A 17,396-nucleotide genomic window follows, 5' to 3' on the forward strand; every position below is an offset into this window, starting at 1 on the left:
TCTTGGGTGCTTCTGTAAAATAGACAATCGACAGAGGATCACAGAAGAAATACCCACACACCAATTCAAGTGAGCTGGACAGCCACAAAAAAAGTTCACAGGCTGAGATCAATGCCAGAAAATGGCAATTTATTCGGAACATCCATGCACCAAAAGAAGGTGCTAAAAAAGTACAAAAAATAGAATTAAAAAGTTATAAAACGGCAGCAAATGTTTCAGTCCTTGACGATCATCAGTGCCACTGCCACTGTCAGCTGGTGCCACTAATTAAATGAGATCAACTCTGAGGAACAGAGGCCTGACTACCAAATCATTATCACCTGTCCAATGAGTATTGTACAAATCACAACATCCTCAAATACCAATGTACGATAAAAGAAGGGGGAAAAAAAGAGAAAATAATAAAATAATTGAATAATAAATAAATATTTTTTAAAAATATATGAAAAAATAAATTAAAAAAATACAAAATATGACAAAGCATATCCAAGAGTATAATCTATAACAGTGCATCACATCTTATTTTCTGATCATATGTTTTGTATCTAAAATCTTAACTTAAATTACTGCCTCGCAGTTGCATGCCTCTGCTAACCAGTCAAGTTACAGTTTACATCCGTGTCTGTCCACACTTATATGTATAGTATGTATATATGTATATGTATATATGTGTATATGTATAGTATATGTATAGCCATGGTAGTTGACAATGTTTCAGATGTGGATGATGCTGCAAAGGAGCTACAAATTCTCAAACACAGATGCTTCACACTCATCTTCACCGCACAGTGTCATGATTAGTGTCACTAATTCAGTATATGACCAAATGTTTCCCCTCTCAGTTCTTGAGTTGTGCCATTGAGTAATGGCCAGAAAAGTGTTTTACACTATAATATGATGTCACAGTGAAGTTGACTCTTGAAATTTGGACATAAAATATCATCATTACATTATCATATCCTATACAATATTTGTGTTCAATTTTGTCATAATTCATGCATTAATTCTTTAGTTATGTCCAAAATGGTGTTTAGTGAGGTCACAGTGACTTGTGACCACCAAATTCTGACCAGTTCATCTTGAGTCCAAATGGCCGTTTGTGCCAAATTTGAGAAAACTGACTAGAGGCTTTCTTCAGGTATCATGTTCACAAGAATGGGAGAGACAGACAGAAAACCCCAAAACATACCTTAGCCACAGCTGTCACAAGCACGTAGAGATATCTAATAACTACTGCTGTCAAATTTATTAAAAAGTGAGAAAGAAGTTACAACACTTCTCTCAGAAATGTAGTAGTAGATGTGTAAAGTAGCATAAAATGGAAATACTATGCAGAGTATAAATAGCTTCACATTGCACATAAAGGTATACTATACTGTGCAGGAATTGTTGGCTACTGTATATAAACAATAGTGTCAAGAGTGAAAGTGAAAGTTAACCCTAGCTTTGTCTACTTGGCATTTTGCCTTGCTATATTTGCTGTGTTGTGATGTCCGTAGCTTCCTCTTGGATGCATGTTGCTCATGGTCTGGCGCCTAGTCACTACCTTTATATGAAGTCCAAACCTCACGTGCTTGCTCTGCCTAGGAACAGCACAGCAAAATAAGAAGAATATACAGGCAGATGGCAGATAAATTCACCGCCACACACGTATAGTGATGATTGAGAGTGATTACTATTGTATGAGCTGAATGAGCTTGCTGGGAAAATCCTGCATAGTGTACCTTTAAGTACAGTGCTTGTGTTGTACTTAATTCCAGAACTGATCTCAGGTGATATTTCATACATCACTGGTCTAATTTTGACAGACTACTGGTGTCTATATCTTTGTGTATATTTTTACTGATCTGATTTTTCTATTATGACCCATTATGTAGATTCTATCTGAGCCTCTTCCTGTTTTGACCACTAGTAGTGCTATAGAGCAATGTTTTTCCAGGCGGGCCTGTTTTGTTTGTATAGTGCACATGCCTCAGGGCACACATGCATGACACAACATATGTTGCTGCCACTGGTTTCACACTATTTTACAGATCAGCAGTTGGCATCCACTGAGAAACACAGCAACACGCCAAAAAGGGGAGGGAGGAAGTCTACAAGCTTGTAAACATGAAAGCAAAGAATGCAGAAAATCAGCTTTGCAAATGTTTTATGATGAAGGAAATGAGTTGAGCACATTCATGACCTCAAGGATACACACAATGTGTTTTTATTTATGTGTTTATTATCAGGGACAGTGCACATAAATCAACATCACTGTAAATGTGTAGCCAAAAGGCTAATTGTTAAATGTTATCCTTCCTCAGCCTGGTGTTAAACTGGCCAATAAAACAACAAATAAAACACACAAGCAAAACAGGATGGGAAGCTTATAGATACAGCAGCATCATGCAGAGTAGGACATGTAAAAAGCAGGCAATAATACAAAACAATGATGAGCAAACAACCAGTTGAAACACGACAAGCAAAAGTCACATTTTCGAGGACGTAGCAGAAGCAGACAGTCAGCACAGACAGATGAAGCATGACAACATACAATCACATGATGTTACAGAAGAAAGGTATAACCAAAAGGCACACAACTTTTGTCTATTTACAAAAAAAAGCTCCACAGTGCACCTTTAAGATTAAAAAGAGTAGTGGATTTAATGATGAAGGTCCTGTAGTGTTGGTAGTTTTGTTGCCTGCATCAGAATTTTGACTCTACATTGTAGTTTAGACTTTATCAACTCATGAAGTTAACATTACAACTCAACTTTTACCTGGGTCAGTTCATAATAATGTCCAGCTGATTGCGTGTTAATATGCTCGGAAAGCCCTTATTCTGAAAGACAGTGCACTATCTTAAGGCAAATATCCTCTGTGATAATTATGGACGTCATGCAGGCTTGACTGCAGCGTTGTGTAACAGTTACTTCAGTGGTAGAGACAGAGAAGCTCAGATGTAAACAACGACATTTCAAAGAAACCTGCTCCATTTTAGCACCGTGGTAGCTCTTAGCCCTCGGCCAAGGCACTTTATTGTCGCTGTCAGACCAAAGTCATTGTGCTGTGGCTCAGGAACACTGGGGTAAGACAAGGCACCCAGACTGCGTTTTCTTTCACAATAATAAAAAGGAGGACAGTCAGGCTGAAACAACAGTAGAAAAGCTCTTACTTTGAAATGAAAAATGCTGCTGTTATCGTAGATAAAGGATGCAAATGTTTGCAAGATTCGTAAATGAGAATGCTGAGGTTGTAATTTGGCTCATAAATATTTAATGAAGATCAAGGATCATTCACTCAGAGTAGTAGCTGGTGCTGTAACACAATACTGTAATTCTGTGTAACAGTGAGAAGGTGAAGGGAGTGAGGAGACAATCGCACACAGACACACACAAACCTGCATGAAGGCAAATACACAAAAGGCAGAGAGGCATGGGTGAGTTGTAACCCTCCGGCCTTTCACCACAGTCAACAAACAATAACCATTTAACTCAATATACATCACTCAGCCTTGCCTGTGGGACAGCCTGGAGTTGGTCTGAGGGTGTGTCTGCCTGGCTGCAGGCCAGGACAACATGAGAGAGGCATAGAGAGAAAAAAAAGATAAGTGAAGATGCAGGAGTGGATGCGTACCTCACTGAGAATTCCGTGTGTTCTGGATGCTGCTGCTGCTGCTGCTGCTGCTGCTCCAGAGCGGCTGGGCCCGACCAAGCCGGGGAGTGGATTTGACGCGGCACCCAGGCCGAGGTGTCTCTCGCCCAGGCCAGGAAGTCTGCCCTGGTCGCACTGCGCTCTGATTCGGTCGAGGAGCTGGGTGAGCTCCATCCCTGTGCCATCCTCCTCCTCCCCTCCTGCTGCTGCTGTGGCCGTTGCTAACAGAGCATCACAGGAGCCGGCCTGCTGCAGCTGCAGAGCCCGGGCTGCCTGCAAACAGCCAACCAGATGGATCAGAAGGGGGAGGGAGGGGGGGACAGAGAGAGGGAGAGAGAAAGAGAGACAGAGGAAGGGTGAGAGGAGAATGATGTAAATAGTGAGAAGATAAAAACAAGACAAAAAGGCAGATGAAACTTGTTTGCGACTGAATAAGTGATTGAATGTGAAGGAGAAAAAGAGGGCAAGAGTGATGTGTGTGTGTGTGTGTGTGTGTGTGTGTGTGTGTTTGAGTGTGTGTGTGGGGCAGAGAGCTGTGAGGCAGTCCACGCAATGCAGAGGCAGGAGAAAACATACGAATCAGGTACTGAGCCCTACATGTGTGAAGATGCGTGTGTGTGCGTTGTATGCAGGAAACGACAATAAAAGTGAGGAAGCATTAGTCAGCAAGAATGAGGAGGTGGGAAAGGGGGAAGAGAGAGGGGGCAGATGAGGTCAGGGTAAAGGGATGAGGAATTGTTGGATGCTGTGAAATATAGCGAATACACACACACACACACACACACACACACACACACACACACACACACACATGTACTCTTCTTGTTTAAATCCAGTTGTCTGGTCACAGTCAGCATCTCAAAAGTCCTTTCCCTCATTCTCTGGGGACAAATTTGTGAACCTGTACTTAATGGCATAATTCCAGAATTTTGGAATGGGGTTGTATGATGGTAGTTATTTATAGTCAGAGTGTTAAATACAGTAGATGGCAATCAGCATGCCCCTAGTTTGGAGAAACAAACTGCCACAGAAGCTAACCAATACACTGCTGTGGATGGGGGGCAGCAACGAAATGCATTTTAGACTCACCAAAAAAGTAACACCTAAAAAGTTAATGAGTTTCAGTGTATGCTATATTGAGATTATTTCCACCACTTTACTTTACTGCAGAAAGCCCTTTTTCAACACGGAAGTTTTTAAAGGCTTCAGTTTCCTGTCTTTGCTCTCTTCAAACGCACCAGACTCCATTGAGAAAAACAGCAATTTAAGCTCACTGAACACGGTAGTTGCTGGTCTACCGCTGCCTCGATCGGTTGTTTTGTGTGTGTTATTGTGTGAGTTTACTAACTCTTCTAATCCCCAAAGTCACTCAATAACACACACACAATAACTGATCAAGGCAGTGGTGGATCAGCAGCTCCTGTGTTCAGCCATGCTAAATCTCTGTTTTTCTCAATGGAGTCTGGCTTTCAAGAGAACAATATAATGGCTTCAGTTCCCCATCAAGGTAAAGCAGTAAAAATATTCTAAATATAGCATGCACTTAAATTGATATTGTTTTTTTTTTTTTTTTAGGTGGCTGAAATATGTTTTTCCGCTGTCCCTGTCCACAGTAGCTTCTGTGGCAGTACTCCTGCCTGCTTCTCCAAACTAAGGGTGGAAGATTTGGTAGTCGGAAGTGCCGACTCCAAATGATCTATTTCCGACTTGTGGAGAGTCAAGCTACTTGCATGGCTAATTTAGTTCAGTTTCACAAACACATACACACTCACTCACATGCTCACACACTTGGGTGGCTGTGGCTTAGAGGTAGAGCGGGTTGTCCACTAATCGGAAGATCGGTGGTTCGAGCCACGGCTCCTCCAAGTCACAGTATCCTTGGGCAACATACTGAGCCCCAAAATGCTACCAAATGGCTGTTCCATTGGTGTGCGAGTGAGCTAAAAACTGAGTAGCAGGTGGCACCTTGTATGGTTGCCTCGGCCACCATTACTGCACAAATAACTTTATTAGAACAAGACCTACAGCAAACCTTCACTAGATATAAGTTTCAAGCAGGCCTGTCCAGCAGTCCCACCATCTGATTCAACTTACCATCACCTGCCGGTTAGTGAACATCTCAGCATGTCATCACCAAAGAGAGAGGAATATAACCTCAGCTCTGATGGAACAACTACAATGTCAGTCAGTGAACTTTTGTCCAAACTGTCCTGATCCAAACTGCTCCTCCTCGATATGACCAGTCCTCTGCTACCCCAGGAATCACACCAGGAGAGACTATTCCTATCGATCACTGTCCTCCAGGTGTCTCAGTCATGGCTAACATTAGTGTTTAAGGTGCACAGTGGTACTTAATTTGCAAAGTCCTCTACACAAACTCGCTCACCCTCTACAAAAACACTCAGTGCAGCAAAGTGCTGTTAGATGTCACATTTAGACACCTTATCGCCCACTACAAGAGACCGCTTGAGGCTTGTGAGTGGCTCTCACTCTGTAAAACTCCTGAGTAGAAGAGAGACCAATCCTTTTAGACGTTTGGCTCCATAGTCGATGCTAAGTCCAATAAACTGCTCAACTTCCAGCCATAAAGAAGTCCAACACCATCTTCCAATTATGCAGGTAATTTCCTCCAATGCCCATGATATCTAAGTCTGTCCTGCCACTGTCTCTAGCCCCAAAAACACTGTAAGTGCTCCCCTAAACTTTGCCTCACAGGTGCTGGATTATCCTCCATTTGTGAGCCAATTAGAGGCATCATCAACATTTCTGGTCCCTCACTTGAAACCATTTTGACTTTCATGAGCGTACCAAGAGCTAATGCTCCTGACAATATTGCTCCCAAGGCCACTGGAGCACACCATGTGAACGTTTCAATTCCACAAAGGGCTACAAATGCAATCCTATTTGTATAAACAATCTTTTTTTCTCCCAATCTTAGGACGAGACATGAACTCAACTGGCAGGATGTCATTGTTAAGTCTTTTGTATTCTTTGTCTGAGTGAATAAAGGGTGCATTAAAAATAGACAGGCACAGGCAGACACGTGAGTTGGAAGGGAAAAAAGAGAGGGAAAGGTATCAAGCTTTTGCAGGCAGTACATTTAGTGACCTCAAACTCCTGGTGCATCTCCTGCAGCTCTGTCATGGAGTGCCGAAGGTCTGCCTGCAGTGTGATGCTGTTCTGATCCGCCTTCCTCTTTGACTCCCTGAGCAGAGCAACCTGTTGCTCCAGACGCCTGGTGTTCACCTCCTCCGTCTCACATCTGTGATATGAAGTCAACAGCCAAGGCTATTCATTGAGACCCATTCAGTGTTAATCATTTAACTATGTCATATAATTCAATTACATAGAATCCTTCAATAAACACAGAGAAAATACATTTATTCAAATAGAGTGCAGATCAAAGTCAAGTGGGAAGTTTTTACTTTCCTGAAATATTGACACATTCCTCAGTCCTGCCAAAATCTCAGTTTAAGTGGAACACAGCAGGTGAATAGAGGAAAATTTTTAACTAATAGATGTCAACCTGGAAACCTTCCTATTTGATCACTTATGTCTTGACAATTATTGTTTCTATTGCAAGTTTTCTTTGAAGTTTATGTTTAAATATGCATATAAGACATTACTTAATTAAATATGTGCTAATCTGCATATATTTCTGAACAGAAATCTGAACATTGGATAAAACCAGTTTCAAAATTCTTGAAAGGGGGTAGGGGGTTTCTGATAAGAGCTAGAGAGTATCCTCTAAGGTGACTGAGGATTGTGGTTTGAGTTTAAAGATGGTGCATAACAGTGAAGGAGGATGTTGCAAAAATCAAAACTACAAGAGAAAGGATAAAAAAAGACCTTGACATCATTTAACTGTGTCATAAACAGAGTCCAGAGTCTCACAGACACTCAGCTAGTCAGGAGACACATCAGGTGGAGCTATAAATAGAACAGGTGTTTTTATTTCAAGCTGCAGCGTGTCGTCGCTGTCCTTCAGGGGTTAATGGCTAACAGTGGAGGGTGTGTGTGTGTGTGTGTGTGTGTCTGTGTGTTGAGGGCGGGGTGGGGGGTTGGGGGGCTTGGTGTCACTCTGCATCAATACATAAGTGAAAGTGCCGACGCGGCACAAAGCCTGGCCTGGATTTGTATGCAGGTTGGCTCACAGGAGCGGGAACTGGCCTGAGTTAGATAACAGAGGAATGGAAAAGCATTGCAGCAGGATGAAAACAGGATGTCCTTAATAGTTATTCTACATCCATGCTTAGTATCCTGTGATGCTTTTATGGGCCAATAATGATGATTCCACATCTTCTCTTTGCATGTTTAACTATGTCACCAATTAAGATAAATGTATCTCACTCCTCTACTCTGCACCTGATCATTTTGGACATAAACTGTATGAATGAGCATAACATGTCTGTGGGATGCCATCTCAGGCCTAATATACTCATAATAATAACAATAAGCCCTGTATTGACTGAGGGAGAGGAGCGTTAGAGCTTTCAGGAAAACTACAGCCAAATACAGCTGACCTGGCCTGGATGGCAGCAGCTCTGGACTTCATGCTGTCAGACTGTAGTGCCAGCTGGGCATTCTCCATCAGCAGGTTACCAACCTGGCAAAAACAAAGATACAATAACATTAGATTAGACAGAAGATGCAAAAACAATATGTAACTCTACAGCTGTCACAGTGACTTTGGTCGGAGCTGAGGCATTTGGATGGGTCTGCAAAAATAGTAACTTTGTTTTTGGGAACAACAAGTGATATTTTAAACTGTGAGTCCTTCATCAGAGATTGTACTGTGACGTAGTTAGAAATGTGATCTCAAACATTATCCTACATTATTATATTGTGATATGTTTTACTACCTCCATACAAACATAATAAAGATTGCTTGTTTACTTGTCCTGAAGGAGGCCATGTTTTTCCCACTGCACACTTTTTGACGTGTCATTGTTTAAACAAGGACAACTGGAGGAATAAGCTTAGTATCAGCGATGACAGTGTATCTCCTTTTTCAGGAAGTTTTGATGCCCGTAAATTAAATACAACTTTTGTCCTGTGAGAAATGACTTGGATACTATATTAACATACAGTACAATTCAGTTCATATGTGCCAATCCTGTTTAGATGATTCAAGCTTCTGCACGTTTGAAGTATGAGAACCAAAAACTAACCTAATATTGGCTCATTAGCTTTCAGGTCTTCCTGCGATACGTAAGTTGAGTACCAAAGACATTCAACATTAACATTCAGAGTATTAAAGGGTAATTTCGGTATTTTCCAACCCCGACCCTATTCGTCCATGTTTCCCATGTATTGAGTGAGACTGCTGCAGCCTTATCGATGAAACCGGCAAGGACGTGCTTGATTGATTGATTAAAAGTGCTTGTTTATGCCGCTGACAGGCTCAGATTTCTATTTAAAGTGTCTGAGAACTTGTGGAAAGGATCCCTACAGAGGTCAACTTCTTTGTTAAAAAGTAAGATCCTTTTTGTTTAACCAGAAACAGGGCCATCAGCAAACACACCAGACTCCATTTAAATAAACAGTAATTTAAGCACGTGTAGAGCCAACATACTTTCACATCTAACTATGGGAATTATGGGTTTATTTCAACCAAACCAGAGGTGGTGATTAATGTAACAGTGGAGAGACAAATGAAGATGTGTGTCTTATGATGATAAAATTACATTCTTTTTTAAATGGAACCTGGTTGGTTTGAATATAGTGCTTTTTGGGCTGTTTCTGGCTAAAGAAAAAGGATCTCACTCTTTAACAAAGAGGTCAGTCTCTGTAGGGATCCTTTCAATACTGTTGTTAGACATGTATAATAACAATCTGAGCCTGTCAGTGGCAAAAACAAAATTGCTTTTCTGATTGGTCACTTAGACACAAAACATGGGAAAATAGGTGCTGGTTAAAGATCCAGGTAGATACACTATAGCAGCAAACCACAATCTGCTATGTAAAGATATGGCGGAGTAATGGCGTCCTGAGCAGAGAATTAAACTACACTCCCTCTGTGTGCATTGCAATATGAGCCTCACTGTGGTTTTTTGTGGTAAGCCAGTCCGACCACGTGTGCACCCTACTGGCTAGCTTATCACTGCTGCTTTGCACTGTGCTCATGGTAGTTACCGCTGATATCGAGAGGGCATTAAGGAAGCCTCTGCTCCCCCACCCAGTTAACATTGTTAGCTCTATCAGCACTGTTGCCATTGTTTAGCACTATTTTTGGAGTTGGCATCGTTAGCTGACAGCCCCCAACTCAGTTGCCTCCATAAAAATATAAAGAGAAATGTTGCTGAGTGATGCATGAAGCCAAGAACATTTGATCTCTGAGGTGTAAAATTTCTCAGAGCCCCCAAACTGTTGGGCACATAGTGCAAGCTAGTGACTTATGAGCAGCTAATTGCTCGTTTAGCCCTCCACTAACTTGACAGGGGATAAAATGATTCAATCGTTCGGCTCTTCTGAACTTCAGAAATGTTATCAGACTGAATGGATCAAATCCCAATCCTGAATCGAATCATACTGTGGGGGCTGTGATGCTCAAAAATATGTAACCACTTATTCACAGATGTCTCTTTCACAATGTTAGTCTATGGGAAAAACTGTTTTTGGGCCCTATGGCATCACGTGACGGACCTGGAAGTTGTAATTCCATGTTTGGCCACTATGTCAAATTGGACTGAAAGCCCAGCTCTGTTCTTGGAAGCGTGATATAGCCCCTTTAAAAGCATTACATCATATTTTGGTAATGAAGAAGAAGAAAAGCTAGCTACACACCAAGTCAAAACTGTCATTATTTTTGCCTCCTTTTTTATCCTGAATTACTGCTCCATTAAACCTCACCACATCTGATTGCTGAATGAACTGTCTCTGTTGACAGAACGGGGACAACTGTGTCTCGCAGATTCACCCACTCACCAAAAAGCTGTGATGAGCCAAAGGTGTCGAGCACACCAGAACTTTTGTATTAAAGTGAAGTAGTCATGCTGTGTCATTATTAGTATACGATATTTTGGAAAAATGGGAATCACAGTGATATCTCAAGAATACATAACACTGTCACTCTCTCAACTTGTTTATCTTCTATAATCAGATAAAAATCACGTAGTAATAACTATTCTGGTTTGTAGCACAATAAATTGGCTGTTGCTATCAAATTTTGTTTTTATTTTTGGGGAAACTGAGGTTAAAAGTCTGACAAGTCACATTCAGAACAAAGATGTGTTCAGTTTGGGCACAGAGTTCATCGCTTGCTATGTACAAACTGTATGCATACTGTATGCGGAATAAAGCCAATATCTTACCTCAACACAGCTGACAAATGACTGTATTTATTTGTTTAGCATTAGCAGTCACTAAATTGTACAGAGGCTTGTGTAAAAATGCCCCAAATGGTACTGTTCTTTACAGTTTCATTTGATTCTCTCTGTTCAGTTGTACAAAAAGGTGGCACCTGGACTCTTATCACACACACAAAGATGTTAACACACCTTAAATCCCTTTGTTTATTCCAGCACTTTCAGAATGAGACACACCCATGTTGAAGGCAAGCCTAAGATAACCTGGAATATTCCATAACATTTATATCATAAACACACACTCATTCTGAGCATGTTTTATTACACTGCCCTGTTTCTGAGCCCCAGCGAGATGAGTGAATTAGTAAATCAACGAGATACTTAAGCTAAGTGGCAGTCATTAAGTGTGTGCTGTAAATTCTTAAGTCGATAAACAGCAACGTAATCCTATATGTTAACAAAGAAGCATCCCCTGGATCACTGAACAATGCAGAGTTTGCTCTGGTGTCTGTTATAGTCATGGGAACATCAGCCAAACTTTGGAGAAGAGCTGGGTGACGTGTTGAGCAACGAGAAGCAAGAGCCATTAAAGTGTCAGTCAGTGACACTTACTCATGCAGAACGTGACGTAAACACCAGGGAGCAGTTAAAAACTGTTAAGTCAAGTCATATGAGATCACCATACCAGTTAATGGTCTCCTAAGTGGATTGGCCTTTAGAGTAAATAAGAGTGCCGCATTCTTTTTGTGTGTGACAGCAGGCGTTGTTTCTGTGTCTCCCTGGCTCTGACCCAGGTGTGATGAAACATACACTTCCTGCTTCTACTCCTCTCCAAAAGTTCATTTGAACTAGAGTTACCTCTCACTCATGGATTAACATAATTTTAAGACTTTTTAATACCTTTTCACCACCACTTTAAATGAGATTCAAGACCAAACTTGTGATGGACATACACACCAAAACTATAAAAAATACTCTTTCCAAGTAAACACACTGAAGTCAGTTTGAAATGAACAGCAAGGCAAAATGCACTGATGATGTTGGTGAAGATTCTCAGTCATCCAGGTCACAGTAATCTAAAGTGCTATATCATAGGCTCAAATGGACTTGCTTGAGTTTCTCAAAGACATTTCACCTCTCATCCAAGAGGCTTCTTCAGTTCTACCGGACTGGTGTAGAGTCGCAGGCTTTAAACTCTGTGTGAGTGTGAACCCTTACAGAGTTGTTGAGGTCACATGTTCTCTGAGTTTCAGAGTCTTTAAAGTCACATGTGAGTCGTTGACCCACCTGGCCATTGTGCGTGTCATTAGGGTTAGCTGGGCACAGGTGTGAATGGGTGTTAAGGCCCAATCCCATTTCTACCCCTTAAATCTTCCACTTGGTATTGAGTGCCCTCGTTTGCGAGATAACCCTTGATGAGGGAAGTGAGAAATATTAGGGTAGAGATCTTTCCCTAAGAGATGAGACACAACTTCATGCAAATTGGCGTGGCAGACGTGCAGGCATACGTCATGCGTAGTAGCAATGCAAGATACCGGTAATCATTCAGGTTTGAAAATGCCAACTCCGGCACTTGTGTTGTGGCGTGTGCTATGTTTATTCTTCTCGGTCTGATGAATTAATGGAGAAGAAATGCTGAAAACAGGAGGCGCCTACGACATCTTATAGTTTTGATCAATTTTGTTCGGGTAAGTCGATTTGTTGAAATATTTTGACGCTGTGTTCAACCAAGTTGCTGATGAGTTTATGCTAGTCCAACAATCTGTTGTTTGTATAGCCTGCATTCTGATCGTACAGTAACAAATTGTTTTCCAAAACAACACTTTACACATCATAGTTTCTTCTACACTGTTTGGCTCGTCACAGACAGGCCGCTCGCCCAGCGCCTGCTATGTGGCCTCGCCTCTTCTCTCTGATAACTTAATGTGTGCTCAAATTATTACCATGAGCTGAATTATCTGCAGAGGTCTCTTTCTTTCCAAAACAAATCACGTTACAAATCAGTGTTTCTCCGATGCTGGTTTGTATGTCAGAGCTAGGCCATTAGCCTAGCACCTACTAACGTGTGCTCAACTTTTATCTCTGATAACTTCAAGAGTTTTTTACCAAATTATCTGCAGAGGTGTCTACCTCCCCAAAACATCTCAAGTGAAGAAGAAGCAATTCAGCCTTCTTGTGTACGGTGTATCTGCTTATGTGTGGACTACCAGTGTTTGGTTTGTCCATTCTGGGCTACTGAAGAACAACATGGTGATGCAACATGGCAGACTCTATGGACCGGGACCCGCCCCCTATGTAGATATACACAGCTCATTCTGAGGTAATGAAAAGACAACGGATCTCATTTTCAAGTAATTATACACTAAAGAAAACATACTTCTTATATTATATTCAATTTCTGCCAATATGTCCCTTTGAAGCCTACACACTGGACCTTTAAAACATTTTAAACATAAGAAATAAGCATTTCATTGGTTTGGTTCAAAACTCTTTTTATAGAACTCACATGTGTCTTTTAGCTTAATGACAAATAAGTTTTAATTTCTAGTTGGTTTTGGAAAAGGTTTTAGTAATCAAGAAGAGGGTGTTGTCTCTCCTGGTGCAAAAGCATGACATTCATAAATAATCAACAGTAGTTTACAACTTTCATAGCCTCAAACCCATGTTTATTATGTTTCACCACCATGCATTGTCAGCCTTTCAACAACAACTTTATGAGTGTTAAACAGTTGTTGGTACATGGTGGTTTCATCAGTGTAATATAACACCGCCAGCAGTGGGGCGGTTTTCCTCAACCCAGAGTTGCCACTGCCCTTAAGCCACTTTACCCGGTCTTTAAGTGAACATGCATTTGAGGCTGTTCACATGATGTTGCATGCAGCTGTCAGCAACATTAGTAATCCGCTGTGTCTCTGTTTTGACTGCAGTTCTTGCTGTTTGATTATACACACCTGCTTCTGCTGTCTGCAAGCCAATATGGCCTTGAGCTGATGTAATGGAGCATAATCATTAAACAACAGCAAAGCTGCAACACTGTTCTGGCAAACAGCTGTGCAATTTCCAACATTTTTAAAAGCCCAAGTGACTTTAAATGATCACCTGATAGTTAACAAACAGAGTCTGACCTGAGTACGGAGATCCTTGACAGTCTGTTCCTGCTGGGACCAGTCCCGGGAGTGTGAGGTGCTCCTGACACCCCACTCGGCTATCTGAGCCTCCAGCCTCTGGTTGGCCTCCTGCAGCCTGTTAACCTGCTCCAGGAAGCCCTTCAGGCGGGCGTTCAGACCACACATGGTCCGACTGGAGTCCTGCAGCATGTCCATTGAGACCTGAGAGAGTGCACACCAATATATTTACAGGCACACACAATGAGGCGCTGACATTTCCATACAGTCAAATGACACAGCCGATAGTGCCTATGATGGTCAAAACATTCAGATAGGACGCGACCGACAGACTTCTGTTTCCTGCAGGATACATGCACAGTCATCCAAAGTTATAACTTTCACAGCAAACACTCCACCACCCATTTAAGATCACACGCTGCCAAGGCGTTCACTAGGTAAATGTTTACCCAGTGATACTCACCTGAAGCGACGTGGCCTTCCACGAATAAGGCGCAGTAAGTGTAATAACGAGGCAGTCTGTTCTCCTGGTCACACTGAGCTGATCCACCACTCCCCACAGCTTAGACACATTCCTCTACAGCGGTCGGGTCAACACGTTCTCCTTCCCACTGTGTCCCAGGTCATCAGCAGCAGGCCCCTGAGACAGAGCAGACAGGCTGCTGTTAGCCTGCCGATATCACCGTTTACAAGTCGGGCTGTAGTCTTCAGGGTCATCCACAACAGGGATGTTCCTCCCTGTTTCACCTCACCCCCCAGGCAGCATGTGGGAGAGGGGAGAGCAGTGGGGGTACGCACTGGACACAGTGCTTACATCACCAGCACTCTGGGGCCCTTTGTGCTCTCTGATCCAGGATTACTGAGCCGCTTTCAAACAGGCAGCAACACAAGCTGTGGAGGGAATGTTCAGGGAGACACAGTGACAGGACCTGTGTGTGTGTGTGTGTGTGTGTGTGTGTGTATTTCACTGGTGCTTTAATAAGAGGTTACTGATACATGTACTATAATTACTGTGAAATCTGTGTCCCTAAAGTCAGCTCTGGAGTTAAGTCACACAACTGCGTGCAAACTGTGTGCAGAGTTACCTCTTGCTCAATGACAGTGTTGCCTGGTTTTAGAATAACTGAGTGTTTGTGTCTGTCTGGGTCAAAGGTTTCATCTTCTAAATATTATAATGTGCCCTTCAGTATTTCCATGGATACAATGTACACAGATTCTCCACAGCTACAGCCCTTTGTTTCAGCTCTGACATTTCCATGGCTATCTTGTACATCCAGCAGATGGCAGCATCACAGACATCAGTACTATACTGAAAATATTTAAAGTGTTGTTATAAGATGTATGTTTGGTTAAGCTTAGGTGTGGTGTGACGATTTCAGTGAATGTTTAAATGCCAAGCTGTGATCCAAATGTAAACAAGTGAGTCGGCTCACTATTACAGGAGAATGAAAACACAAGATTGTAATGTGGCATGGCTCCCCAACTGAGTGACAGGTCACTTCATGCAGAGACACTATACAACAACTAAGTTTATGGAATTGGAACTTTCTGATACCACTAACATGAGGCTACAACTTGCTAAACAGTGGCTACTGTGGCTACAAGTGAATGCTAAAATGCTAAATGCTAAAATGTAGCAGGTCCGCTCACACCAAAACTGTCACAGTAGGTGTTTAACTAATTATACATTTAACTGTTAACTGACAATAAAAAAAAATTGAATGATTAATACTATCGGTAAAACAGTTAAAAATAGAGATGGTGAGACAGCGGAGTCTGGTCCTGCCTAGGCTCGAGTCATGTTGCCACCAAGACAATGCCATGATGTTCCTCCAGGGAGACAAGCACCCCTCAACAAGCTTATGACCCAGAGGCAGGGGTGGACACCTATATGAAAGCAATCAGTTCAATATCTGCCTGGTTGGCACGAGCTGACACAGCAGCAGCGGCTAACATCATACACTGAGCCTTTAAATGGTTCCAAAAAACTCACAGCGATACTGAAATGGCTCGACTCTGTCATTGAACCCATAGGGTAACATTAGCCGTGTGATGCTAACAGTTGACCCAATCCAGTGAATGTGCGGGGTGGGCTGATTTTCAGTGTCCCCAGAATGGAGTTCACACTCCTGCAGCAGTATTGTCATGAGAGAGAGTGAGAGTGGGCAAGAAAGCACTTTGCAGCACTACACACAGCTCTACAATCAAATAAGATTTCAGCCCTTTTATGATTAAGGATTAATGATGACAAAGGCCAGTTATCGCTCGCAAAAAATTCCAAATTATCACCCCTATGTCACAGCAAAGTTTATCTAGGTTGATGATGCAGTGAATTTGCAGTTAGTTGGTGATTCAGCTAACTGCTAACGTGCTGGCAAGCTGAGACCATGCTTTGCTTGTCAGTCAGAATCAGCTTCCAAGCTACCAACTTCGCAAACTGTCAGTAAGCCAGCTGGCTCGACAGGTCTCTATCATCACAATAACTTCAAATCATGGATTAAAGAATTGTTTTTTTGTGCTACTGACTGCTGTCTCATCACTGTCTGCAAACCGATCCTCTTTTGTGGAGTAGATTATTATCCAGCAGAGAAGGTTAAGATGGTGCAACACAGCTAATAAAAGCTTCCTCAAGCTTACCCTTACCTCAAAGGTCAGAGGCAAGACAGTTTGCTATTGGTCAACGGCACAAATTTGTTCATAGAAGCTGAACTTGTCACAAAACAGGTGTTGGTTCACTGCTGCAAAAGTTCAGCTTTTTAAATGCTGACGTGACACTAGCATGTCAGGTCACAGCAATGTTCATTCTAAGTTCACTAACATTAGTCAATATTAGCCATCTAATGTTACTGGTTTTACAAGACCAAGTGAGACTGAAGTGGAACACACACATATGCACAAGAAGAAAATCTGCCTCGCAGTTGTATGCCTCCACCAACCACTCAAGTTACTGTCAACATTTATCTGTCTGTCTAGACTCATATTTTGCCATGACAATAGACAATGCTTCAAATATGTAAATATGTTCCTGCAAAGGAGCTACACTGATGAGTCACGCACATCTTCCCCCCCGCAGCACAGAAGATCTACACAATCAGCACAGTTTCAAGGTAGAAACCCAAAATTAGTGTCACCCATTAAGTATCCGACTAAATGTCATTCTTTCAGTTCCTCAGTTATGACGCTGAGTCATGGCCAGAACAGTGTATTTGGAGAATATTTTGATGTCACAGTGAAGTTGACCTTTGAACCTTTGGTTATAAAATGTTATCACTTCATCATTTTATCCTGTTAGACATTCAAGTGAAATGTTGTCATAATCAGCCAGAAA

The 17,396-nt window shown here is 41.9% G+C and overlaps 1 protein-coding gene across 1 annotated transcript in view; it reads right to left on the reverse strand.

Annotated features, from left to right (window-relative positions):
• krt222 (keratin 222) overlaps nt 1–17,396 on the reverse strand; it is a 49,098-nt gene that overhangs the window by 13,499 nt on the left and 18,203 nt on the right. The window contains exons 2-6 of the mRNA XM_049571790.1: nt 14,532–14,708; nt 14,069–14,272; nt 8,160–8,242; nt 6,745–6,898; nt 3,619–3,909 (exon numbers count right to left, since the gene is read on the reverse strand). Coding sequence (XP_049427747.1) covers nt 3,619–3,909; nt 6,745–6,898; nt 8,160–8,242; nt 14,069–14,266 — 726 coding nt within the window. The 5' untranslated portion in view covers nt 14,267–14,272; nt 14,532–14,708. The remainder of the gene's footprint in view (nt 1–3,618; nt 3,910–6,744; nt 6,899–8,159; nt 8,243–14,068; nt 14,273–14,531; nt 14,709–17,396) is intronic.

The sequence above is a fragment of the Epinephelus fuscoguttatus genome, linkage group LG3 (assembly GCF_011397635.1).
Source record: "Epinephelus fuscoguttatus linkage group LG3, E.fuscoguttatus.final_Chr_v1".
NCBI classification, from domain to species: Eukaryota; Metazoa; Chordata; class Actinopteri; order Perciformes; family Serranidae; genus Epinephelus; species Epinephelus fuscoguttatus.